We start from the raw sequence: 26,081 nt of genomic DNA on the forward strand, positions 1-26,081 counted from the left end.
AGATCAGAGTTGTCATATAAATTAAAAGTATCTTCCTCATTTCCATCAAGTCATTGCCATTGTCACAAAAATTGTCAGAATTAGGTAGCTTGATTCTAAGAGTCAAATTGTTGAAAAACATGGATGCAAAGGAAGCTGTGTTTTCAGGTTAATAGAACGGGTTGTGGGACCTGGGTGTGATACAGCCTAAGGAGCAAGACCTCAGCATGTGCAGTCAGTCTAATTCAGGCAGCCACACGTACAAGCTCAGAGTCTTCTTGGGTGATCTTCACGGGTGGTTTAGGCTGGATCGGAAATGTGCTGTTGAAGTGAATCTCCAGTGGACCCATTTACTGTGCTTTGGGTTCTGGACCAAAAAGAGGTCTGAGCGGTCCCACAACCCAGGAATCGTGTGACTGCTGCACCAAAGCATGCATTATCCGAATAGATAGTCACATCTGTGATTTAGTTCTGTGCATCCACACCAGACATGGTGTAGAGTACACTGGAAAAAAAGAAATGAATTATATAAACATCTCCCTGATTTTTTTATCCTGTTTGCTTATACAAAGTTTTGAATCCTTAGTCTCTACATAATTTCCTGGTAGCAAAGGTGCCACAAGGAAAAACAATTCACTTGAATTGCAAGAATTCCCCCAGAACTTAGTTCATAAAATCGACAATCTTCTGTTTTTTCAAATAAAATGTAAGTGCATTGGCTACCTCTCATCCCTTCCACATAAAAACGTGAATATAAGAACAGCAACAATCTCTGCATATAAAAAAGAACATTTATTTGATAAAGGAGACTCATAAATTTACACACTAGTTAATTTGAAATGCCTTTGAGTATCATTATATAGGAATGTTCCACTCAGCTGAATCAGAGCTCTGTTCTCCCCACTTTCAGAAATGGCTCACATATGTGCACACTGCTAGATAGGAATTTTATGTATCAGAGGTCAAATTCACATGAAAAAAAAATTGGAACATGTGGGATGCATTCAATCCTGGCAGCACCCTATTTTCTGTAGCATTAAAACAGAAGCACATAATGTCAGAATATAATAAAAGATTGATTTAAAAGCACTGTGGACGATTAGGAGGTGGGTTACAGACATTCAAGAGCAAGAGCCTAGCACTAGAAAGCAAGCTTCATTCTCAGTAACTGGATAGCAGAAGGATTATTAAAACCCCTAGCATGGTCCCTAGTGCATGAACATTTGGGCTGGATCCAGTTGCAATATAAACAACTTTTGCAGCTTGGGCCCTGTCTACTTGAACTAAAATGTGGAAAGTAGAGATGCAATGTCTTTTTTTTGTAATATGTTCTTCTTACACATACCATTATATCCACTAGTTTTCACTAAACAGAGTCTTGCAGTGTCCGTTGTATGTTTCAGTATCAAATACACATGCTTCACAGTAAATGAGGTGTATATATTTGGAAGCCAAGATTTATTTTTCAGGTGACCATCAGGTCATGTAATGAATTTTCTTGAACAAATGGTATGGAATAGACATTGGAATTACCTACTTTACACTGTCTTGACTCAGGTCTTTATTTCTTGTTTCAGTGGTGTTTTTCTAGTTCACTGTTTTGCTGATGGTGACAAGCTTGTCTACAAGCACAATACAGGAAATAAATTAGACCTCATCAAAGAACAGTACTAATCCTTCTTGAAATTACTTCCCTGGAGGACAGTTTACTGTCACACCTTAGAAAAAAGAACTGCTCCACTTCACAACTCATAAAACAAAATAAAAGTATTTTTTCTCTAAGCCAATAAATATAGAAACTTTGAGAATTACTCAAAAGCTCTACAAAAGAGCTTTTCAGTGAGACATCTGGTATTAACTAAGCATGTGAGGCTAAAATTTGATCCTTCACCTGCAACGACCCTGTGTAAGAATGTGTTACCCATGGGGGGAAGAGGCAGATGACTTCAAGTCACCCTTACACTCTTTTCGGTCAGGGCTGGTCTAAGAGCATGTTGTAGGTATATTTGATACTGGCCCATAAGGAATCATTTACTTTTTTGGTAACCTCCCATTCAGCTTCCATCACAGCAGCTTACAGGCTGTTTCACAGGCCACAGCAGCCCAGGATCTCCTAAAAAAACCTTATAATGCGAAGCCTTATCTGTATATCCACCTCTTCGCTCTGGCACCCCTGGCAGGTTTCAGAAGGAGGCTTGGGCAGAGAAAGCTTTGGCTGCTCTGTGCAACTTCTGCTCATGAAGGGTTCTCCTACGAACAGCTTAAGGTTGTATTATGGTTTGCAGGGACATTGAGGACCAATAATTATTCCTTTGATAATAGATGGTAGTAAATAGGAAGATGACTACATTTGCCTAGACTCTCAGTATTTCCTAGTAACGTGACAATCTCAAGCTCATTGTAAGAAAATGCATTGCAGGAGGAATTGAGAAACTGAGCATGTTTTAAAAGATCAGGAATACCTACCATTCATCCCACTGCAGAGGGGCATTTCCAAGCACCGTGTACCAGACTTAAGTGCTATAATCTTTAAGTACTTAAGATTGTAATCTTTAAGAGTTTATAGCTAGAATTGGGGGGGGGGGGGGGGGGGAGACAAAAAGTTCAAGGGCATTGCCAATATCTTGGCTCTTTGCATTAGCAGGGAAGGTGTGATATAAAAGCCTCAGGTCATCTTAAGAAGAATACTACTAAAGAGAGTAGCTCTCTCTTTAGTTCCCTTTTCCAAACCATACTAGATGAAAACAACAAACTCCCCTCTCTGATCAAATCTGAGGGAGAAATTTCCTCCTGACTGAACATGGCAATCAGTTTAACCCAATGAGTTGACACACCAATTTAAAGCTAAGAGCATCCATGTACCATGCCTATGCCCTGACTCAAATTGCCCAGTCTCCAGTGCTTTGGAAGAAAGAGGAATTGAAAATAATTTCAGAAGCCAAATGTTACATCAAGAAGGAAAGCATTATAAACTCAATCTAAGCCTTCCCACCTTTCCAAATCCATCAAACCTGAGCATAGTTTGGGCCCTAATATATTTACATAAATAGCACATATGTCGGGACTTAGCATAAGAGTATCATAGCCATATATAAAAAACACAGATTGGAGTCATCTCTCGCTAGAAATTGAACCTTGGGTGTGTCACCTAAAAGCAGTCATTATAATGACTGCACACATTCCTCCCCAAAAGTAAAGGAAGTCAGTAAAAGATTCTGTACTTTTGTTTCCTTCTTTTTTAATCAGTTTGATAATGTTGTTTCTTTTCACCTACCACAACTCAAGTGTCATCTGTGATTTGTGTGATTCATACTTGTACCTCTCTCCTAGTTAGAATGCTCCCTCTGCAGGCACAGCCATTTCCACAGCTTTTCTGAGTGCCAAAACAAGTACAATGCAGAGTTTTTATAATGAAATTTTTTATTTTGACAAGAAATACAATTTCTTCTTGGCTCTGTTGTTAATATATTGGATGATCAATAGCATATCAGAACATTTCTTTCTTTTGCACTTGCCTGCACAGGCATAGGTTTAGGGACATTTGCTAAACCTGATTCAGAATTTTCTGCATCTATAATTTATTAGTTATAGATTTCTTTTTTCTTTTCAAACTGATGGGAGTTTTCTAGGGATCATGTGCTGAATGTGTTCCTATTCCCTCATTTGTACAATTATGGACTGTGGAAGGTAAAACTGCCTCTTATGTCCCTGTGCCTTCCCCTACCAGTAATGTCCCCAGAGCCCCATCTCCTTCCCTGGGCTCATCTGCAGCATGCGGGGCAGCACCGGGCTCAGCGTTACCTGCATTCCCCTGGCCAAGCAGCTGATGCCTTCTGTCTGCCTGCTGGTTAAGGGATGAGCCCCCCTCTGGGTTTTTTCCCCCACTAAAAGCAAAAATTGAATCTCTTTCCTTTACCCAGCCTCCAATTATCACCAAAACTGTCGAAAATGAATATGCTCAAGGCCTCTACATTTCTGATGAATTTGGCTGAAATCAACTGATAAGTTCAAAATATACTGGGAGAAAAAAAAGGACTAACATAGACAAGCAGAAACACAGGCAGAGTATCCCTTAAGCCTCATTTCCTCAAGAAATTAAGCTAAACATGTGTGCATTAAGGCTTTTTAAGAAAATAAAGAAAGGGCTGTTCTTTTTGTTCCTCTATATCAATGCTATTAAAATTCATTTAGTTTCATAAACGCATTAGTTTGACAGTTCTGGAAATTAAATATCTCTAGTTTCAGAACAAGCACAGTATCAGTAAAGGGCATGATGACTGTTGTGTCCCACTAGTAAGCTCCCTGTCCATCCTGGTAAGCCCCTGCAGAACGTGATGGAAAAATGGTGTTGTTTTTAAATGAGTTTGCTTTTCTTCTTTAGCCGGTAAGTTTGCAAATTAGAGGCCTAACTGTTGGTGATTTTGATCACATGGACCTTTGCTTGGGGAATAATGTTCTTCACCTGGAGCTTAAATAATGTGGGGGCCTGCATTTTGGGCATTTTTTAATATTGATCTGTAAAGCAACTGTTTATGTATGTAACATTTGTTTATTTTGTTTTTTAAACTGTGTAGTTTGACTGACTGCTGCATAAGTGGAGGAAGATGTAACAGTTAATAGGTGATAAATTACAGACATTTCTGTGACTATTTTCAGGGAGACCCTGGAATGAGAGGCTATCCTGGGCCCCCGGGGCCACGGGGAAGCGGAACGGTTGGTCCCAAGGTTGGTACAATGCCATGTTGAAGCTTTTGTGCTCTTTTGTGATGCTGCCTGTCAGACTCTGATCTCTCAGACACCAAAATATCTTCATATTGATTTACATTGGTGCAACTGCCAGAGAAATTAAGCATAAAAACATGGGCACTGACCATACAGTTCTACCAACCAGATTAGGAAGGAATACTAACTGGATGAAAATTGCATTTGCAGCTAAACTTTATGAGATTACAGCTGGAAATTGAACAGAACTATCAGGTGGATAAATTAGTTAAAAGATGCATTTCTTCCGTTTGTATCTATTCTGTTTCCAAGAGATTCTTTTGTGGTGGAAAATACGTTAAATGTGAATTTTATGTTTGCAAATTTTGCTCAATGAAATTGAATCCAATTAATTTCATTAGTAAAACCATTAGGAAAGAAGCATGAAAACAGAAAGTTAATTCCATAAGCAGCCAGCATGCAACATCTGGGCAATTTTTTCCTCCCTCCACTGAAGTGATTTATAATTCAGAAAAGACATACTGGTAAGAAAAGAAGTTCAATGCATGCCTGGATTTCTTTATTATAGGTGTACCCATCAATTATTTTTATAAAGGGAATGAAGAGAAACATTGTGTATATTTCTCCACTTTAACTTAAGTTAAAAATAGATACACCTTTGTAACTTTTTCTGTGATTTCCTTAGCAGAGATTAACAGAAGTCTCCACTGCCATTTTGGATAAACTAGTATCTGAAAGGAGAAATGTTGCTATTACCAACCTGTTACAGAAATGCAGTGAGCGACAGAGCACAAATATTTTCTCAGAATGTCTGACTTTGCCTTGCTTTCTGAAAGCTGCAGCAATTTCAGTATCTTGGTAAATCATATAGACACAGTCTGTTTAAAAAAAGGAGGTTTGGACTGAGTGACAAAATCCTACAAATGTGTGACACTACGTGCTGCTTCCATAAAGCCTTTGAGAATGAAAAATATGTTCTCTGTGGGGAAACATTATTTTGTTTTCAAGGGTGAGGACCTGCTTGTAGCATCTAGTTCTTGAGACAAGCTATTTAGCACAATGTTTTGTGTGAATCCCTGCTTAAAAATATATAGATTAACAGTATTTTTCACAAGAGATTCTGTCAAAGTTTGTGGCAAATTTTATGTCTACACAGATGAGAATGATGACTTTTCAAACATCACTAATATCTAGAAGTTAAATATTTGAGATATATTTCTATTTAATGATGATCAAGTTTTGATATACTTCTGCCTAAATATTCAACATATGCAAAATGTAGGTAATTTACGTACCACTGAATGAATGCCATTTACTGTATTGGAGCGTGGCGACTATTTATTATAAGACAGTAATCAAAAAATCCAACCTGACCTCTACAGAAACAGTTATGAAACTTGGTCAAATTTCAAAAGCTTTTTTCAACTAAATATAAAGAACAAAAAAGGGAAGAAAAAATTTGATTTTGATGTAATCAAAATGATATGCTTCACTTTGTCACTTTGAAATGTTAGATTAGCCTGCCTCCAAAGCAGAAGGGCTTTACCTGGCTTTGACTGTATTGACACAAATCAGCAGGTGCTGCTTTGGCTTTTCTCTCTTCCCCTCCCACTTACAATTTTCTGAGTGACTGGTGCTCTCAGAGACTGTGATACCACGGGGGCTGGGCATATAGACATGGTGCACAAGAACTAGCTAACTTGCCTGGCAGATTTACTTGTGCTGGGTTTTATTGCTCTGGTCCTTTGTGCCTTTACTGTTGTGCCTCTCTTGTGTGGAGTGATTGCACGAAGCTGTTGTATAAAGATGGTTTCTGTTGGTTTCTACGCAGGAAAAACTGTGGAAAATATAACACTGTGTCATGGGCAGATTTTATTCTTTAATTATTTTCAGCTTAAATGTTCCTTTGCTTTCCTGGGAATTTGCCAATTATAATTACTAAGGCCCACAGCGAGAAACCATAAACCAAAGAAGAATCAGACCTAGCCTTTGACATGGTTTTACTTTTTGCTTGCAGTGACTTTGAGATGACTTCCTTACTGTCAACAGGAATAGAGCTTACCGCCTAATTCTTCTTTTTTTGCCTCACTGACTGTTACAGGGTGTTATGGGACAGAAAGGCTTGCCTGGTCCACCTGGCCCCCCTGGCGACAGCATACAAGGAAACAAGGTAATCCAGTTTAATGTGATACCTGTCCAATTTCTTCTCAAAACTGTCTCTTAAGGAGATTCATTGTCTGTTTTTCTCTTTGCCACTGGGCCAGTGAATTCCTGCAAATATTCATTGTATATGTAAGTTTCTTGTTCATTAGGTCTGTAATATTTACTTTAACTGTTGAGTTTTGGCAGCATCCAATTGCTCTCCTATTATTCTTGTTGTTACAGGTATATTTAACCTGGAAAAAGTCTCATCTCTGCCACATCTTACTGATTTACTTAGATTTAAAGGACACTCCAAAGAAAACATCCAGGGTTTTCTCTGGATGCCCTTGTAAAAACAGTAACAGAGATCTACCATGTCAAAATAAGTCAAACAACACATACAGGAATATAAAAGAAATTAGCCAGTCTCCCACATACTCTTCATCAGGTTTTTACTCACCCAGTTCCAGCCATAACCACAACTTCTCGTCTTATAAGGAGAAACACAAACATGGTAACATATTCTGAACATTCAAAGTTAATAAATTGCCTTGTCATAAATGTACGGAAGAAAATTATTAAAACTGGAGGCTTTAGTGGAGAACAACCCAAGTTTCTCCTATTTCTCTTAAATCAGTGTGCTTAAAGTTGACCATATGATTGAATATTTCCCTGGATCAGGAGGACTGTGCTTAGCTCTCCAACTCTAGGTTATCAAACCACTAATGATTCACTACGATGGGCGTTCTTTTAGTTGGGTTGGGAAAGATGCCTCTCTATACTGCAGTTGGCTGTAGACACAAAAGCCACCAGGGAATTCATTGACAAAATAGGTTTTCATTGGAAAATACTGACATGCTGAAACAAACAAAAAAAATCATTTAAATGTACCTTGTTGGCAAAATGTTTAAGAGGAGAATCTTTCTTTGGTTCTGCATGGAATTACAAGTTCTACCAGAAAAGCACTGATTCCTTCTGAATTTGTTTTGTTCGGTACTTGCTCTAATTCCAGCTTCAATGTCTTCTATTTTTATTTTCATGTTCAATCATTTCCCTCTTCATACTGCAGAGAGCCCTTCCTTTTTTCACTGTGAGGTGTTTCATGGCATAAAAACATACTTTACTGTGTTCTTTCTTTTCTCCTTATTGTGTAACTCTCTTTAATAGATTCTGATTTATCTCATCTCAGGATTTTGCTAGACAGATCTCTACACGGTTAGAGTCATGACTGTCTAGACCTTTGGTTCTGATCTGTTTGCAGTTTTCTTCTATATTAATTGTTATCAGTAACCACAAAGCTATTACATATTTTAATGTGAGGGCATAAGGAACTTCTTATTTTCTTTTCTCTTCTTCCTTTGTTTGCTGAAGGCTCTTTGCTCTATTCTTACGGAAAATAGAAGAATTTCTGCCATCTCTGTATGGCTTTATGGTATAGGAAAACTATTTCCTGCCTGGCTTTAATAGACATTTCTGATGTGTTTGCAGAATCTAATACTTGGGATATATCTCTGTTAATTCTATGTGTATGTGAGGTTATTTATAAAAGCACAATTGCCATTCTGAACAGAAATGTTTCAGCAATCAAATGCATCTGATGATACATGAAAAAATATACAGATTAGATAATATTTTTTCAGTTCCTGAAAAAGGATAAAGGTTGGTCAAAATATGCTCAGTGTGTACATATACATCTCTCTCTCTCACCTCCCCCCCACCCCCAAGTTTTGGATGCTATGTTGGCACTGCTATGAATAAATAGCTAAAGCATATTTTAGAAGTGTAGAGAACTCAGTTCCATTACGGAAGTTTTCCAGTGGAAGAACACAGTCCACTGACACACACTGTCAGACGAAGGCACGTTTGTAACATAAGGATATGGAGTTTAGGGATGTAGGAAAGTAACACGTGCTCTGGCTATGGAAGGTCTTTGTCTTTGGGTTTGAAACAAAAACTGTAGTGATGAGGTGGATCAAACTCAGCTGGTGGTGTTTCTGTAGCTTTCCACGAGTTGTGTAGGTACAGTCTTGTCATTTAGATTTTCTTCCCTTAACAATCACTTTTTAAAATTATAGTTATTCTTACGTAATTCTTAGGAACAACTTCTTTCTGAACAACTTTGGCAACTGTCTTGTTCCTGTAGTGCCTGTTTACTCCATACACTGATGGTTGTTGAGCTTCTATCTGTCTCTTCTGTCCTTCTGTCTCTTCATAGCCATGTCAAACTTCATTCTTTTTGGCCACTATTCATCAGCTTAAAGCTACTATACTCCTGCATTTGAACTATCAATATCACTCCAAGTATTTTTTTTATATATACATAGAGCTCAGTCTGCATATGGCAAGAACAGAATGTCAAAAAGGAGATGGTTTTCAAGTAACTTTATGTTGATAGCTACATTCACAGGTCTTCTTTTTTTATGCTTGGTTTCCTTTCCAAACCACAGTCTAGACATTCTCAGATCTGCACTCAGTTCATAGAATGACATTTTTACATAAAAGTCCGCTTATTGATCAGTCATCTAGCAGGATATTAGGGTCAGGGATCCAAGGGTCTGCATTTTTACATGCATAGCACTTTGTTTTTTATGATAAGACTAATGGTTAAGTTTGAATTTAATTATGTAGGTTGGGTTGAACAGGCAAAGCAATAAATATTTTCAAATTAATACAGCACACTTCTTGGTTTTTACTAAATGTTCAGTTGTGGTATCTATGATAAATCCTTCATATTTTGATTGATTGCACAAATAGAGGAAGCAGGATTTGGTTCTGCAGCTGACTTTTTAGAGGATAAAACTCACATGTATGCCTGTGAGAAACGTCAGCTGTACAGGTATGGATTTTTTTAGAACAGTAGGTCTCATTCAGTTTTCATTGCCTGAACACCATCCTAACAATGTCAAATGGGCTGTAACAAATGGCAGCAATAAATCTATAGTTTTGTCGGATCTGACATTTATTATTAGTGAAGGACGACTGGAATACACAGTATATCCTAATTCTGGTTCATATGTATGTGCTTGGCAGATCTGCAAAGGTGTTAATCAGGAAGCTGTGTGATGACTCTAGTCAGGAAGGATAGTCAGTCCCAGTGCTGGACAGCAAGCATTGAAACAAGCTGGCACACTGTTTCACTATGTTTAAAAGCCATTTGCATTAATAACCTATGTGAAGGACCCAGGAAGCACAATCCTGCTGAAAAGTGACTTAAAGTAAATTAGATTAAATAGTCACTGTGCGTTCCTCCAACAGCACAAAATAAATTGCCTTGTGCGTTCCATTGCCTTAGGAATATTTCCTATTTGGAAGCAATTCTTTTTTTTTTCCTAGTGAATCAGCTATGTAATTTGGTGCATCAAAGTTTCTTTTCCAGTCTCCAGAGTCTACGTAACAGTGTCTGAATTTTTGCTGCTGTAAGAAATTGGGGAGAGGGAAGGGGGGAAGTTCTGCTTACAGAGGCAAGAGGCTGCCTGTTAGCAGGTCAGTGATCGGTAGCCCCAGTGACAAGGAGAGCATTTTAGCTCCCTGAGTTAGGGCTAGTGGACCAAGAGGCTCCCACAGGACACGGCTGTAAAGGCAGTGCTCCAGTGGAGATGTGAACAGCAGAGTGCAGCGGGTGCCTTTGCCTAGCATGGGGCAAGACCACAACGCACCCATGTGTGAGCAGAAGCTCCCGTCTTAGAAGGATCTCAGTCAAATCTTGGATTTGGACAGGGAAAACCATCCATGGACCATGACTCGTAGTATACTGCCTCTTCTAGGAGCTGCATCTCATCGTCTAACTCCTGGTGAATTCCCAACTCATGGGACTCAGGAGCCTTGAGTACAAAGAAGAGAAGGTTGACTTGGCTGTGCACTGTGCAGCTGCTTCTCTGCCTGCAGAAATCCATGAGCCCCTATCCAGCAAAGCAGGAATGGTCAGTGGTCGGTCCCTCCGCACTAGCGTGCCTTTGGTGAAGGCTGGAGTCTTGATAAATTTCGAAACGTTTTTGTATTTCTCTGCCCATTATGAGCAATATAACCCCTTTAGGCCCATTTGTGAGCAGCTATACAAGTGTTAGTAAAAGATGCTTTAGTGAGACAGCCTGAGAGCTCTTGACTGAAAAATAAAACTAACTAACCTTGTACTTGCATCTCATAGGCTAGGTTTGGTACAGGTGATGACTGCTCCTGATCTCATTGACATTCTCTGGAACTGGTTTTGGTATCTGCACCGGTGTCCTGGTTTCAGCTGGGATAGAGTTAACTGTCTTCCTAGCAGCTGGTACGGTGCTATGTCTTGAGTTCAGTATGCGAAGAATGTTGATAACACTGATGTTTTCAGTTGTTGCTAAGTAGTGTTTAGACTAAAGTCAAGGATTTTTCAGCTTCTCACACCCAGCCAGCGAGAAAGCTGGAGGGGCACAAGAAGTTGGGAGGGGACACAGCCAGGGCAGCTGACCCAAAGTGGCCAACGGTGTATTCCATACCATGGGACATCCCATCTAGTTTAGGAACTGGGAAGTGGGGGCGGGGAATCGCCGCTCGGGGACTGGCTGGGTGTCGGTCGGCGGGTGGTGAGCAATTGCACTGCGCATCATTTATACATTCCAATCCTTTTATTATTACTGTTGTCATTTTATTAGTGTTATCATTATCATTATTAGTTTCTTCTTTTCTGTTCTATTAAACCATTCTTATCTCAACCCACGGGTTTTGCTTCTTTTCCCGATTTTCTCCCCCATCCCACTGGGTGTGGGGGGGAGTGAGTGAGCAGCTGCGTGGTGCTTAGTTGCTGGCTGGGGTTAAACCACGACAACCGGGCACTGCTGATATGTGAATTATGTATGTAATGTGAATTATGGTGAAGCATTTAGGTACCAGGGAATATAATCACCCCAGCTGTGTTTAAAATGCATACAGCAGTTGATCTGAAGAAAATATTTGTGTTACCCTATTAAATAAAGCAGCAAAGTTTCTGGAAGCCAGATGCTGTGAAGGATTTTCTGTATGTATTTTATTACAGCTGTGTTTTATAACATGTTGTATGCCCACACTGCGAGCATGAACATGCTTTTCAAGTCTGTGTGCATGCAGCACGGCATGCGTAACAATCATTATAAGCAAATTTGAACTTTGTAGCTGGACTGATACTGCCTTCTGAAGTATCAGCAGAAAGATGTTCTGCTCTCCACATTGTGAAAAGCAGAGATGTCTATTTATTTATTTAAGATCAGAAAAACTTAGTCAACCCTGCAGAGATTCTGGGTGTGTATTTCTAGAGAATCTTTGTGCTGGACCTCATTTTACTGCTTGTGGACTGGATGAATAACTGTCTGGGCCTCAATGAGGTTACTTTTGTCTTTCATCTGTTTCAATGAAATGACAATATTTCATTTAATTTATCAGGAATAAATTCTTCATTATATACTTTATAAAGGCTTTATGTGTGTTCTGAATCATACCCAATTGCTTATTTCTCCAGCTTTAGACCAATTCTGTCTTGAAAATTATGTGCTTCATTGCATAATACAAATATCTGGCTTTCTCTATGATGTAGAATGTTATAAAATGAATAGATACAGCATAGATTTTACTTTAATTTTCAGTTAAACTTACTTTCCTTATTCTGTTCAGGGAGAAAAAGGAAATCAAGGTTTTCCTGGACTAAAGGGATCAATAGGAATTGGCCTTCCTGGACCAAAGGTAAATCCTAGGTTTGCAGTAAGGAAAAAAAGGTAATTTTTTCTTCCTTTATTGGTTATTGAGTGTGACAGGTCTTTGAAGATAAATAGAAGGCAAGACATTGCCTTGTATAGCTAGCAAGGTAAGTGCCTACTACTTACTGTCAGCTTTGAAGTCTGTGAAAATCCTAATTGTCATTAAAGACCAGGCTCTAAAGTAGGATCTAGAATGAGGTCATACCTGTTAGCAGGAGAATAAAATTAGTCAAATTATGTATTCATATACATTATCTTAGATATTTTTCAGGTATTACAAAACATCCTTTTATTTGCCAGGCTTTGACAAAAAAAGAATTGCTTTTTGACTAATGTATTTTAAGGGCTTTGTTTTATTTGACTCATTTTTTTTTACAATGATTGAAGCCGAAGCTTGAATCTTTCCTTACTGAACAACTTCCTGGTTGATAAAAAAAATTGTAAGAATTTCCTACATATACCTATTCCCACCTAACAAAATTTGTGCAAAGAGAATTTAAATACTTTGGCTATTTATTAGTGACTTTCAGATGTGCAGCTTCTGATGGGAGCAGCCTTGCCAAAGGAAACCAGGGCTTATGGTCAATGTGGATGTGCAGACCAGCTATGTGCATACACAACTAAGAACAGTGTCCCCAGGAGGAATGAGCGTTGATGTAAATGCATGGTGCAGTACACTACCTTTAATTCACAGCATGGGCCTGGGCCAGCTCGGCAGCCCCTCTGCAATATTACAACATAGCTGAAATACTGAATTTATTGTGAAGGCTCTGTCTGAAAAGCCTGAGAAAAAAAACCATGGCAGTCTTCGTGGGAGAGCAGAGATGATCAGGCTCCCTAACTTTAAGACGTTACCCAAATAAGAGTTCAATCCCTTCTGTAGTCACCTGAGGCAGGCAGTACCCATTCAGAGCCCCAGCCATTTGTTGCCTGCACTAATGATGTTCATGGTACTATGGTCTACACTAGCTCACGTTATATAACACTTTCTCAGACTTCTTTATTATTCAAGCTACTACAGCTTGGAGCTTTTATGCAACGGTGAATATCAAGCTCTTTCACACAGATTCAAATTTCTGCATCCTAACTCTGTTTTCTCTGAGATACCAAATGCTACATACTATAATAATAATTGCAATATTTTCACTCTTCTTCATATTCATCTTGTATCTTGACTAATCTTCAAGACCCCATGTAAATCTCTCCAAATATTCACGATTTTACTGTTTGCTGTTAATATAGCAGACCTCTCACACATGAAAATGAATGGTTTAGTTCAGTAGGAATTTCATATAAGTGCCAAATACCAAAGAGATCAGGTTTTCCTATATTTATGTGTAAGAGAGTAGCAGCACCACTGCAGTCAGTAGATCATATTTGCTCTCCCTTACGCTGACATTAATTTTGATGAGGTTAGATTCAATTCATGACAGGTAATGGAAAGTAATATCCTTTGCTGGATATTATGATTTTGTGAAATAGAATAGAAACTGTCTTCCAAGAGCTTACTTAGTGAAGACTGGTTTCTTAATGTGTGGAGGAGCTGTGTACAATTTTGAGGTTTATACCAGTTTGAATAAGATCAGAATCAGATTGAGACAATCAAAAGGGTTCCTTAAAATTGATAGTCACCATGGCAAATGCTGTAACACAGGAGGTATCTATGTGATTCCATTGGCTGGGTAATAATGAGGAATAATATCAAAGTAGACAGTAATTGAGATAAATTTCTGACCTTTAACATTTCAAGTGAAATGTAACGTGGTCAGTAACTTCCAGAGAGAAGTAAAAAACTGTCCTGCATAATCTCCTTCTTGAAGAAGTGTCTAATTTAGAACCCGAATCTTTTGATAGTATGTTTCATACTTACATTACGTGAAAACTGTCTCTTGAAATACCATAATGTTGAATGCTTTCTCTTTTTGGAAATCAAAAGGTTTAGTCACTTGAGGAAAAAAGTGCAGAATTGCTTCTGAATGTGAAACTACGTATTTTCCAATGGATGTAACAGTCCAGGCGTGCCTTTTCCTCTGTTCTTTGCAATATCCCAGTTTTTCTTGTCGGTTCTGTACAAAGCTGGTGTGAGTTTCAGTACATTGGCTGATGTAAGGCAGTTATGTCTCTCCATAGGTCTGAATTAACATAGGTCCAGAATAAACATTGTTTTAGACTTCAAGAAAATCAAAGAAGAGTAAAAAATTTTAAATTCTTGACATTTGCATAAAGATGTCTTTACCCCTTGCTCCTGAATTAAGCCACACACAAAAAAAAAAAATCTGAAAATTTATCTTAAAAGCTCATCAAACCATAACTCCAGCTCTGACTGTCAACAAAACTGGAGTTACTGACTGTGTTTAATATGGGTGTTTTAAATTAGGGAGACTATGGAGATAAAGGTGATCCAGGGAGCAAAGGTGCCAAAGGAGAGGCTGGAGACCCAGGACCTCCAGGACCAAAGGTGAAACACATTTTCATATTACTTAATTTTACACAATAGAAATTAGACAAATTTGACTTTTGTTAATCATTGCATTCTACACATTTTCAGGGAATTTGGGGAAGAAAAGGTGAACCTGGTCTTTCGGTATGTACATGAATTAATTTAAAAGATAGGAGTTTATTTTGGGGAAATATTTAAAGGTTATGTGATGTTACACAAGGTTGTTTATGGGGCATTGCATTGCCTGCATTTTTGTAAATAAATAAATAGATACATAGATTTCCACATTCTTAAAACTAGAACACACAGCAAATTAATTAATACTCTTTTTCAGAGAGAAGAAGTTATCAGACTTATCAGTGAAATATGTGGTAAGCATTCCAATATGGAAAAAAATGAGTTCTAATAAAACACACTGAATTTATATTGATGGAATGGATTTGTCCTCTGCATGTTTGTGTGTAAGGATACCATTGATGTGAAAATGATGCTCACTATGTTGCCAGAGCTATACTGGAAGTAATTTGGTCCAGCTGTTTCTATTTTCAGTATCAGTAACTATCAGTGAATTCATTAATTGGGCTTTAACTGACTGTAAATCTGATATATGAGTTCAATTTGTCTTTATGAAGGTGGTTTCTCATAAAATGCCTGAAATGGTTATTCTTCTAGGTTGTGGTATCAGATGTAGAGTAACACCACTGGAACTAGTATTTGTCATTGACAGTTCAGAAAGCGTTGGACCAGATAACTTCAATATTACCAAAACTTTTATGAAAACAATCATTGACAAGATATCTGCCAACCACGCTACAACCCGCATTGGCATTATCAACTTCAGCCATAAAGTGGAGTTGGTGTCTTCTCTGAAGCAATACTCAACCAAAGAATACCTGAAATCAGCTGTTGATAAAATGCCCTACTTAGGAGAAGGCACGTACACAGCTTCTGCTATCCGAGAAGCCATTCAGTTATTTCAGGCAGCACGCCCGGCAGTAAGAAAAGTGGCTGTTGTAATTACAGATGGACAAGCGGACACTCGTGATAAAGTACGGCTAGATACCATAGCAAGAGAGGCCCATGCTATGAATATTGAGGTATTTGTCATTGGGATTGTTCAAAGGACTGATCCTCATTATGATGATTTTCTGAAAGAAATGCAGCTCATTGCAACAGACCCTGATGAAGAACATGTTTACCAGATAGATGACTTCATGACACTTTCAGGTAAAAGAAACTATTTTAGTAAGAAGAAACTTGGAATAAGCATATAAGAGGGTTTGGCTCTTCCCATAGCAAGGCAAGGCAGCCTGCTGATTGGCAGCTTATGTTTCTCTTTTGGATGCAGCTCTTTCTTCTGTTTCTCTTCTTCTTTGGCCAAATGAAACCTTTGCCAAATTTTTACCTCTTGCAGAAACAATAAAACACAATGAATGTCAGTTTTCTGAGCCAAGGCCTTCTTGGGGTACTCCTCTCTTGTGAGAGCTTGCATCAGCCTTCCCTCACAGTCCTTTTGTGCTTGGCCATGGTTTCATCCCAGATGGGTGTAGATTTCCTTCCACCTTGACACAACATCTCTGTCTCGTTCTCTCTCTTTATTTCATATGGCTCTTGTCAGTCTTGGAGTCCCTCCACCACCTTTTACAAGCACTCCTGGGTTTTTTCCTGAAAGCCATAGGGAAACCTATGCTTTCATCCTGATTCTAGGTGAAAAGTGGTGGAGCAACACAAGGAAATGGGATCTGATAGTACATTGTATATTTCTAACTGTGGCTTGAGAAAATCTTGTGGCCACAGCTGGAATCAGGAGAAAATCCAGAGGAAACCTATAATGACCCATGAAAAAAAACCACCAGTACATTGATCTAGACTAACAACAGACTAGCCCTATAAAGTATATTTTTCCTAAGCATAAACTTATTTTGCTATGCTGAGCCTGTGGATGGAGTTAAGTCTGGATTTAAGGTGTTAACAGTAAGAGAGTCCAAGCTAAGGTTCTGGTCCCAGCTGGGATTAAATTTAGGGCTCTGACTCAGGCTCCAGCATTCAACATAAAAGTATTCCCAGTCACTGATTTTTTGTTGTGCAAATAAGTAGAATGTGTCACCCAGTTTTTCTTTTTCCTTCTTACATGTAAACACTTTCTTCACTTCACTCTGGTTTCTTTTTTCCTTCACTGTTGAGCTATGACTTCTGCTTAAAAAAATTACTTGGTATTTTTATCTGTTTCTTCTTAAAAGAACAAAAGGGCCTTAAATTCAAATAATTCAGAGACTGTGTTACTTTATTACTTCTCATTTGCATTTTGACATAACTTTAGAAGATGGTCTTTCACAAGTCGCTATCATTAAAGATTTAGTGTTAATACTGCACTAAAAGCTTGTGGTGAATCATTATGACTTTTCTTGATTACCCTTAATAAATTTCATCATTCTGTTAATCTTTTCAGCTCTTGAAAATAAACTGATCACAAAAATCTGTGAGAATGTGTCTGAAGTCTACACCAGAAAAGATATTGTTTTATCTCTATCTCCAAGTCCGGAATCTGAAATTGCTAGTGAAGATACCAATAGCCAGTTACCCAAAATGACAACTTCAGAGATTTATACACTCCCTACAGAAGGAATCAGTTATCCAGTAAGTAAAGAAGTAACAGTTATCAAATGTTTTTTAAAGATGTGTGTCTTTATTTGAATTCAAACACTCTTTATTTCACCATTCACCAGTCTTTTAATATGCAAATAATGTGTCATTTGGCTAGACCAAAAGATCTGAACAAAACTTTTAGAGTGAACTTATTTGTTGAAAACAGAGGCTTACAGAAGAAAGAGGGTAATACCATTTCTTAATTGCAATAAATGCCAACAGTCTTCATATTTTTTTGTAGTTCTTATTCATCTTAGAAGGGAGTTAGAAATCTTACAGATAGGTCTCTACTGAGGCAGACACATAGTGTATAAGGCATTTATTTATGTGCAAGCTGAGTGTTAGTACAATGCTTCTTGTCATGGAAGACAAGAACACCTGCTTTCCAGGTGTTATTAAGCCTTCAGTGTTGTTTTGCTTTCCACATTGGGCTGTAGTTCTAGGACTCCTCATTCATGTTACTCTTCGTTCTCCAGCTTTAAATTCCTCCTACCCTGCATTGGGGTTCTGCCCTCCAACATGGTGCTGCTGCACAGATAGGCAGGTGGAGTTTTAATGCAATAGATAAATATTTTCTGCAGGTGTGTATCGCCTTAGTTCCCTAAGGTCTTTGGTATTTTTCAGCCACTGTCTTATTATCAGAGTAGGATATTTGTCACCTTTACAGTATATCAGCACTAACACTCTAGGGTGTTTTTATTGCTTTGCCTAAAAATAGCCAATGATAAAGATTGGGCATTGCTTGCCCCTATAACCTGTTGAATAAACTATTGAAATATTTGATGTATAAACCTCTGTAGCTGCACAGAATGGATATAGTGGACCGTGATACTGGTATTTAAATATTAAGTGAATTGAACGCAGATTGGAGCTAATTAAATATTACTGGCTTACTGTGGAGGAGTCAATGGATTAACCAATATTAATCCTTTGGATTATTGTTTATGTAATATCATTCATATTTAAATAGTTCACTTTCAAAATTCAGTTTAATTTCTTTGAGTAAGAACTCCCTGAGTAGGTGTGATTGATTTAGGTTTGGGGCTTGTAATACCTCCAGGCAGATCTGTGTGACACTGGGGGTCAATTTTGACATTCTGTATCATTAAGAAAAATAAATGTAAACCTGGATTTATAGCTGCTGACTTTATAAAGCATGTGATAAGGATCACAGATAGAATTAGTTTTAAGTAATTAGATGCTCACACACTTGGTTCTGGCTGGCCATGGTTATAGTTAAATCTTCAAAACTGTTGAATTACTATCAGAAATAAACACAGCCTTTTTGTAGACCTGGAGAAGAAATGCAATATGCAAAGGATTCGATGAATTGTCTGCACATTTACATTTCACCTAGACTTCATTTTTCAGAGTCCAAATAACTCTGAAGAGTTTTCTTAAACTGACTGAGTGTCTCAGTAGTGGCCTGTAAATGGGAAGATATTAAATAGTATCAGATTCCTTCCTGTTCTCAGTCGGTAATCAACATGTGGGATTAATTCAGTCATTTGTACCATACTATATTAAGATCCTTGCAAATCTTCTTGAATATACTAAAACACTAGAGGGGCAAATTTTTATATAATAGTCTTAATTTGAAGAGCACGGTTGGCTTCTTAACACTTCCATCAAAGTAAACTCTAAAATTCTAATGATTAGCAACTGGCTGTTAGCTAGAAACAGGAAAATGGGTGATTTGTCACTTGGCTTGATACAGGCAAGGACAGATCTATGAGATAATCTTACTAATAGGATGTGGTTCCTATAACACAAGTTTTGGAAAATTTTGCTGTACTCAAGGGATTCCACGTCTGAAATGATCTTTAGAGGAGCATAATGTACATGTGTTTTTCTATCAATAACAAGTACCCTGTTCCTCTTGCCTGCCATTTTCCATTCCTTGACAGATTGAAGATGTCAGATCATTCCCAGTGAGCGTACTAGATGTTAAGAAGCACTGATTTACCCCAGAGTTCCTCCCATTTTTTGTTTTATTGATATTACAGACTAAGCAGTGACTAAAATTTTGCTTCAAATGGATGAATTCAGCTTAGTGACTAAATAGAAGGCATTACTTCGCCTTTTCATTCAGCTGTCAGTGTTAGAAAATCATGGTCACGTACTGAGTAATCACTAGAAGGAGGTCTGAACCCACCTGCTGTAATGGTATTTTTTTTTCACATGTTGTTTAGCAAAAGTTTCCTACGTAATTATCTCAATTTTTTCTTGTAGCATCTGAGCCCAGACAGAATTTTAAGTTATAAGATTTTGACTCCTTTTGCAGCCTAGTCCACCACAGACCAGATATACTGAGCCACTGCCATCTCCTCAGGATCACACTGTGACCACCCCTGCTCACACAGAATCGAGATTTCCCCCACTTTATGACATATCTGAAATGAGACCTCAGAGTCCAGTTGTCAATTCTTTGTTCAATGTAACTGCTACAGAAGATCACCACCTAACTGTGTTGCAAACACAGGTAGCAACAACCCAAAAAGGTAAGTAATAAATACTGTCCTCAGATACTGGGTAGCAAGTCTGCACCAAAAAAACCAACAAGCAAACCCCACTCCCTCCCCAAGATTTTTATCACCTTTTGTTTTTCTGGGTGCTCTGTCTACAGACATCACACACAGTGAGAGCTAAATTTTCAAACCTAGAAGACAAACAACTCTTGTGTACCAATTGTGTGCTTAGGTATTTAAATAGCAGCTTGGTTCTTACATCTGGATTTAGGCAGTCTCATTTCAAACTGATCCTGTATTTGTTTAGGCCTGTTCGGGTAACTCATTAATAGAAATGGAGTTTGGCTACAAATTTGAGGCATATGTATTCCCAGGCACTACAAGAAAGAAAACGAAGGGTTGCTCTTTTTACTGAAGGAGGCACTTCTAGGGTAACGTAACTTATCCCCAGAATCCAAGCTAACTTTTACTGATATACTTTCAGATCCAAGGTGCTTGGAACCTATGAAACCAGGGGATTGTCGGGACTATGTGGTGAAATGGTATTATGACAAGAATGGCAATTCTTGTGGCCAGTTCTGGTATGGAGGTTGCAATGGTACCAACAATAGATTTGAAACAGAAAAAGAATGTCGAGAAACCTGCAGTGATTGATGAATAAGTAAGTTGTCTCCATCAGATCCTCCTTCAATCACCTCTTTTCCAGGCTAAAAAGATTTAGTCTATTTAAATGTCTCCCATACTATCCATACATATTGTATCATCTTTTATACCTTTGATCAACCTTGATATGTTTGTCTGAACCTTTTTGAGATGGTGGGACCAGAAGTGCACTTCGTAGTCATGGATTTATACAGTGACACAGTGAGGTTTTCTACTTTGTTCTCTAGTCCTTATCTTACAGTCTCTAACATTGTATTTGATTTTTTGACCATTACTGAGATTGGAGGTGATATTCTCATAGGTCATAATTCCAAGACTTCATCTATAGGATGAGCTGAGAACCCATCATATTACATGTGAATTTATGATCATTTTTCCCCTTGTGTATTATTTCACAGTTATCAAAACTCAGTTTTCCTCTTCCACTCACAGCTCACACAGTCAATGTCACAAGGTCCTTCTGCAATTTCTTGCAGTCACCTTCTTTATTACTGCAGAGTAACACAGTATTGTCACCAATTTTGTCATCTCACTTTTTACTCCCTTCTCTAGATCACATACAACTATGTTGAGTAGGACAGACCATAGCGTACATCCTCCAGTGACTTCTCTCCACTGACCATTTATCCCCTTTCCTTTGTTCTATTCTTTTCACCACTTACAAATTAGAAGACTGTCCCTCTCAAACCAGTATAACTTTCCTTTGGGGAGCGACCTTATGTTTTGGAAATCCAAGCATACTATACGAACTGCCTTAGGTCCACATGCTTAGTGACCGAGGCATGGACTTCAGAGGTTGCTTATCAGGAGTGCATAACTTCTTTTACAAAAGCCATATAGCTCATCCCCAATGAATTGTACTCTATTTCATCTTTCAGTACAGGAAAATTCTATTGAACTTCAGCATGTGTTTTTCTAAACATTTCAGGAAAATTAAACAATTCCTTATTTCTTCTAGAAATGACTGCTGTTTGGAGTTTTTAAAGCTGGAAGTTCATGTGTATTGAGGAAGAACTGACTGAGAAGAATCCAAAGTGATGTGTTAACCCGAATATATTACTACCACTCTCTACTGCTTTCCCCAATATTGTATTCACATTAACTAGATTCCTGTATAACGTATGTTATCTGCAACACCATAGCAATAACTTACGATCACACATACACACACATGGGAACACACCTTCTCCTTCCACATTTATATTAACTTGTTACTACTACATGTGGCAATGATGAGATTCTATTTTTGGGATTAAAAAGTCAAAAGTGTTTACACTTAGCATTTAATCATAGAGGTCTCAGTCTCATGGAAGAATAAAATATGCTCTAGTTTAAAACAGGGTAAGTGGTTCCTGAAATTAGCACTCTTAATACAGCATTTAGAGACATAAATTAAGATTTCCATTAATTAGAGTACCTCTTTGGAATGTAAATACCACAGCTATAGGTAATTAGAGGGGTTTTTTCCCCCCATTAAAGCACATTTGGATTAACATCAATATAATCTTTTCAATTATAAAGGTAGGACTTTCATTCAGAATTACATTAAAAACAGGATTCTTCATGTCCTTTAGGCTAGTTAATACATTTCAATTTCTCAGGGCCTCTGTGTTAGAAAAAAAAAAAAAAAGGTTATTTCGCTCTAATATATGCTATTCAATTAAAAAAGAGAAAAGCACTGAAAGATGTATATAAATGTTTACTTATATGATTTCTACTTTTAGCCATAATCCTACATGAACATATCATTAAAACTGAACATAATGAGCATGTGATTAAAATGGAAAGCAATACCTGAAAGAGTCATGGATTGTTATTTTTGCAAACAAAAGACTAGTATCTACACAGGCAGTATGGACAATTCTTGATATGTTTAAACAATTACTTGCACAATTTTCCCCCCCCATGTAACCAAATGATAGCATGTACCATGCAAAATGAACTTGTTTGCAGCAGATAGGGTGCAAATGTAATTCTATGGAAAGATGTGCTTGAAGTACAGTTGAAAAGTTCCTAATTTTTTTTTTTTTTCCCAAAAGTCTGGCCTCATTAGTGAGTTTCAAAGTAGAAAAGAACGAACTGACAGCAGCCCCCAAAAACCATCCTGCTCTTATTATACTCAGAACTAATCTGATGATCACTCAAAAAAACCCCTGAGGGCACAATTAATTTGTGTGACATGGAACAGCAAAACTCAAGGACATTACCTTGTACTATGTGTCCTGTGATACCCTGAAAATGAAGGGACTCAATGTTGTAGAACAAAAGTCAAGCTGATGAAATCAAGAACTAGTTTCCTTTCACAGAAAAAAACCCAGAAAGTAAAATTTGACACAACTTTTAATAAGTCTGTTAGGGTTTTTTGCATCAGAAAAATAAATTGCTTCAAAGTGTACAACAAATGATACAGATGGACTCGTGATAAATAAAATCAGCTACATATAAAGCTGGACATAAGCAGCAAATAAGATAAAAGATTAAATAAAAGGTTTCAAGTAAACAAACTGCCTACTAGTGGTGCAAAAAGATCATGGAAAGAACCAAACTACTGTTCAGTAGTAAAGCCAAGGCCATCATACCAAGAATATCAATGTGCTGGAGACCTTTAATTGTGAACGGATGTCCAGAACAAGAGAGGAATAAACACAAATTTTAGGGAAAAAGAAGAGCAAGAAGGATAGACACAATGATGCTTTCAAATTGGCTGGAAACAGTAGATTCAAAACTTAAAACATACTAAAATATATTAACATACTGTCAAGCTTGAAAGATGTATTGAAAGACTTTTTTTCTAGGCTAGGTCTCAGATCCAGTATTCAGAATTGATTTCTGTTAGATGACAAAGTCAATGTAAGAAATATTAAAAGAAAGAGGCAGTGCAAACATTTTTAAGAAAAAGATTAGCCCAAAATATGACTCTCAAAAGACGAAAAAAACCATCCAAAAGAAAAAAAAAAAAAAAAAGCACCAGCATCCCCCCCCATCCCAAAAGGACCCTCACCCCACAGCAGCCTGGAGTCAGTAACACTGTGACATCATACACTGATATAGGCAAGCAAGTTACTTAAGTTGGAGATTTAGATAGATAGATATAGATAACTAGAGAGATAGATAAGTAGGTAGATACAGGGATAGAGATACATCCAGATGAAGATGCAGAGAAAAGATCTTTTCATCCAGAAAAGATGAAAAATTTGCACAGTTAAACTCTACAGTAGATTACCTTGCGAATAGCTGTAAAAAAACCCTCTAAGTGTAACATGTTACAAGATCCACTTCATTTCACACCTACTAGGAATATTTTAGGTTTAGCTGCACCTGGAAACCCACAGCAGCAAAGCCCACTGGAATTGCAAGGAAGTCTAGGAATTTGCAGGATCTTTCAAGTCTGTTCTAATCTTCTGTGCCCGAGCAGTTTCTTCAGGGATGCGATTAGCTGTTGTGTTCGGCTCCAGATCTCCAAAGAGATACATCTTGTCTAAGGAATACTGGGGATAATGAATTTGGGAATAAATGTGAAGATGTAAGTTATGGGTTTGCAATAATACCTTTTACAATGTCTAGTGCAAACCTTTCCGGTAAAGTTGACAAGCTTTAATAAGTACAAATAGTGACATCATTTGCTACATAACAATGCTAAAAAAAAGAAGCAGTTACTCTTTAACATGCATACAAGGAATCTTCTTAATGCAGTTAAACCAGTGTGATCCAGAAGTTCACTGCTTTCTTTTCCACTTTCATGTAGAGTTGACTAAACCTTCTGTAGCAAAGAAGCAGAAGTGAAGGCTATCAAGGTTTTCTAAAAGTTGTATGCTGTTCAAATCAGATTATCCTGAAATAAGCATCCTTTTCTATTCAGGTCTTTCTGTGAATCTCTGGATGTATACTCTGATATTTAGTAAACCATGAAAAAGCATGTAAATCCCTGCTGAAAGGACAACTCTTCTCTAAATCTGTATCAGCACTGACTGGCAGCATTGGCTCCTGTGTCTCCTCACCCAGCTCTGCATCCTCAAGGGTGTCATGGGTCAGTAAACCAGGAGAGGGCACCTCTTGCCAAATGTCCACTGCTTTATTCTCGAGTTGTATAAAATCATAAAAGATCATTACTAACTGAAAGCATTGCAGTTTCCACTGGCAAACAAACAAACCAACCCTTTATTTACATCACAGGTGAATTTTAAAAGCAAGAGTAGTTTAATCATGAAATCCTTATATCTTCTGCTAGACCAGGCCAAATACTATACACCATAAAAGCTAAAAATGGTTGAGAAAAACACAGGCTTTTCTTTTTGATCATTATAAGGTGAATCCTTTTTCTGACATCCTTGCTTCTAACAATTCAGAAAAAGACTTGGAAAATTAACAAGAAAATAGTACCCCATCTGCTCATCATAGAACAGCAGCATCTTTTCGCTTTGAGAAACTCTACCAGTCTCTTGCTAGCAACTATCAAATTGAATTTATCTTTTGCTTTAACCCAGTTCAGTCACTGTCTGTCCCTAGGGCCCGTTCAGGGCCCATTCAGACTGTTTTAATAACACTGTCCGTTCATTGACCGTCCTGCTGTCTGCACTCCTCCATTTCTTCTACATCTTCAAATTTCCTCTCTGTTACCCTAAATTGACTGAAAATATGCAACGTTTCCTGCACTGCAGTTTCAAACATCCTTGGAAAACTGATTACCATGTTTCCTCATTTGGAAGTTGCTGTCAAAGATATTCCTTGGGGGAAAAAACAAATTTTAAAAAAGACTTTACTGATAGCATGGCTGAGACAAGCATCCACTTTTTTTACAGAAAAATTTTATGGACAGTAGAGATTTATTGCAGCATTCCTGCACTTTTCTTGCTTAGCTGCTTTCTTAGCTCTTTTGGTGCCATCTGCACATACACCACACCTTTCTCGAAGCTTGTAAAGGCATCCAGCTCATAGCACATAGTTTAAAGCAAGTTCTCACAGGTAACTTCATGAATTTTTAAAAAAGATCTTTTATTAAAAACAAAACAAATAAGTCCTCTTTCTCCACCCCTCAGTGAAAGGGCCAAAGTCTCCTTGGGCCGGTGTGTGGGCTGGGACACCCCAGCTCTACCTGCGAGTAGAGCAACTGTTCTAAGGTCTCCTGACACATGAGGTACTATATGTTCAGCAATGAGATCTTTGATATCCCCATTATCTACCGTTATTCCTCCTGCAGCTTCTTACCAATCGTCCTTTATAATCATTTCAGTCTCCTCAGACTTACTTTTTACCTTCCCAGTTGCAGAGTTCTTCCAGGTTTTGAAATCATGCAGGCAAACATAAGCAGACATCTCAGCT

The 26,081-nt window shown here is 37.9% G+C and overlaps 1 protein-coding gene across 2 annotated transcripts in view; it reads left to right on the top strand.

Annotated features, from left to right (window-relative positions):
- COL28A1 (collagen type XXVIII alpha 1 chain) overlaps window positions 1–24,424 on the top strand; it is a 95,024-nt gene extending 70,600 nt beyond the window's left edge. Inside the window, exons 26-36 of one of the 2 annotated variants that reach the window (XM_052801549.1) lie at window positions 4,636–4,704; window positions 6,803–6,871; window positions 12,463–12,531; window positions 14,923–15,003; window positions 15,094–15,129; window positions 15,320–15,356; window positions 15,658–16,212; window positions 17,435–17,622; window positions 19,916–20,132; window positions 20,584–20,760; window positions 21,721–24,424. In XM_052801549.1, coding sequence (XP_052657509.1) covers window positions 4,636–4,704; window positions 6,803–6,871; window positions 12,463–12,531; window positions 14,923–15,003; window positions 15,094–15,129; window positions 15,320–15,356; window positions 15,658–16,212; window positions 17,435–17,622; window positions 19,916–20,132; window positions 20,584–20,753 — 1,491 coding nt within the window. In that variant the 3' untranslated portion in view covers window positions 20,754–20,760; window positions 21,721–24,424. The remainder of the gene's footprint in view (window positions 1–4,635; window positions 4,705–6,802; window positions 6,872–12,462; window positions 12,532–14,922; window positions 15,004–15,093; window positions 15,130–15,319; window positions 15,357–15,657; window positions 16,213–17,434; window positions 17,623–19,915; window positions 20,133–20,583; window positions 20,761–21,720) is intronic. The other variant, XM_052801540.1, reaches the window with a different exon arrangement.
- The last annotated feature ends 1,657 nt before the right edge of the window (window positions 24,425–26,081 follow it).

Source organism: Harpia harpyja, chromosome 1 (assembly GCF_026419915.1).
Source record: "Harpia harpyja isolate bHarHar1 chromosome 1, bHarHar1 primary haplotype, whole genome shotgun sequence".
Classification (NCBI taxonomy): domain Eukaryota; kingdom Metazoa; phylum Chordata; class Aves; order Accipitriformes; family Accipitridae; genus Harpia; species Harpia harpyja.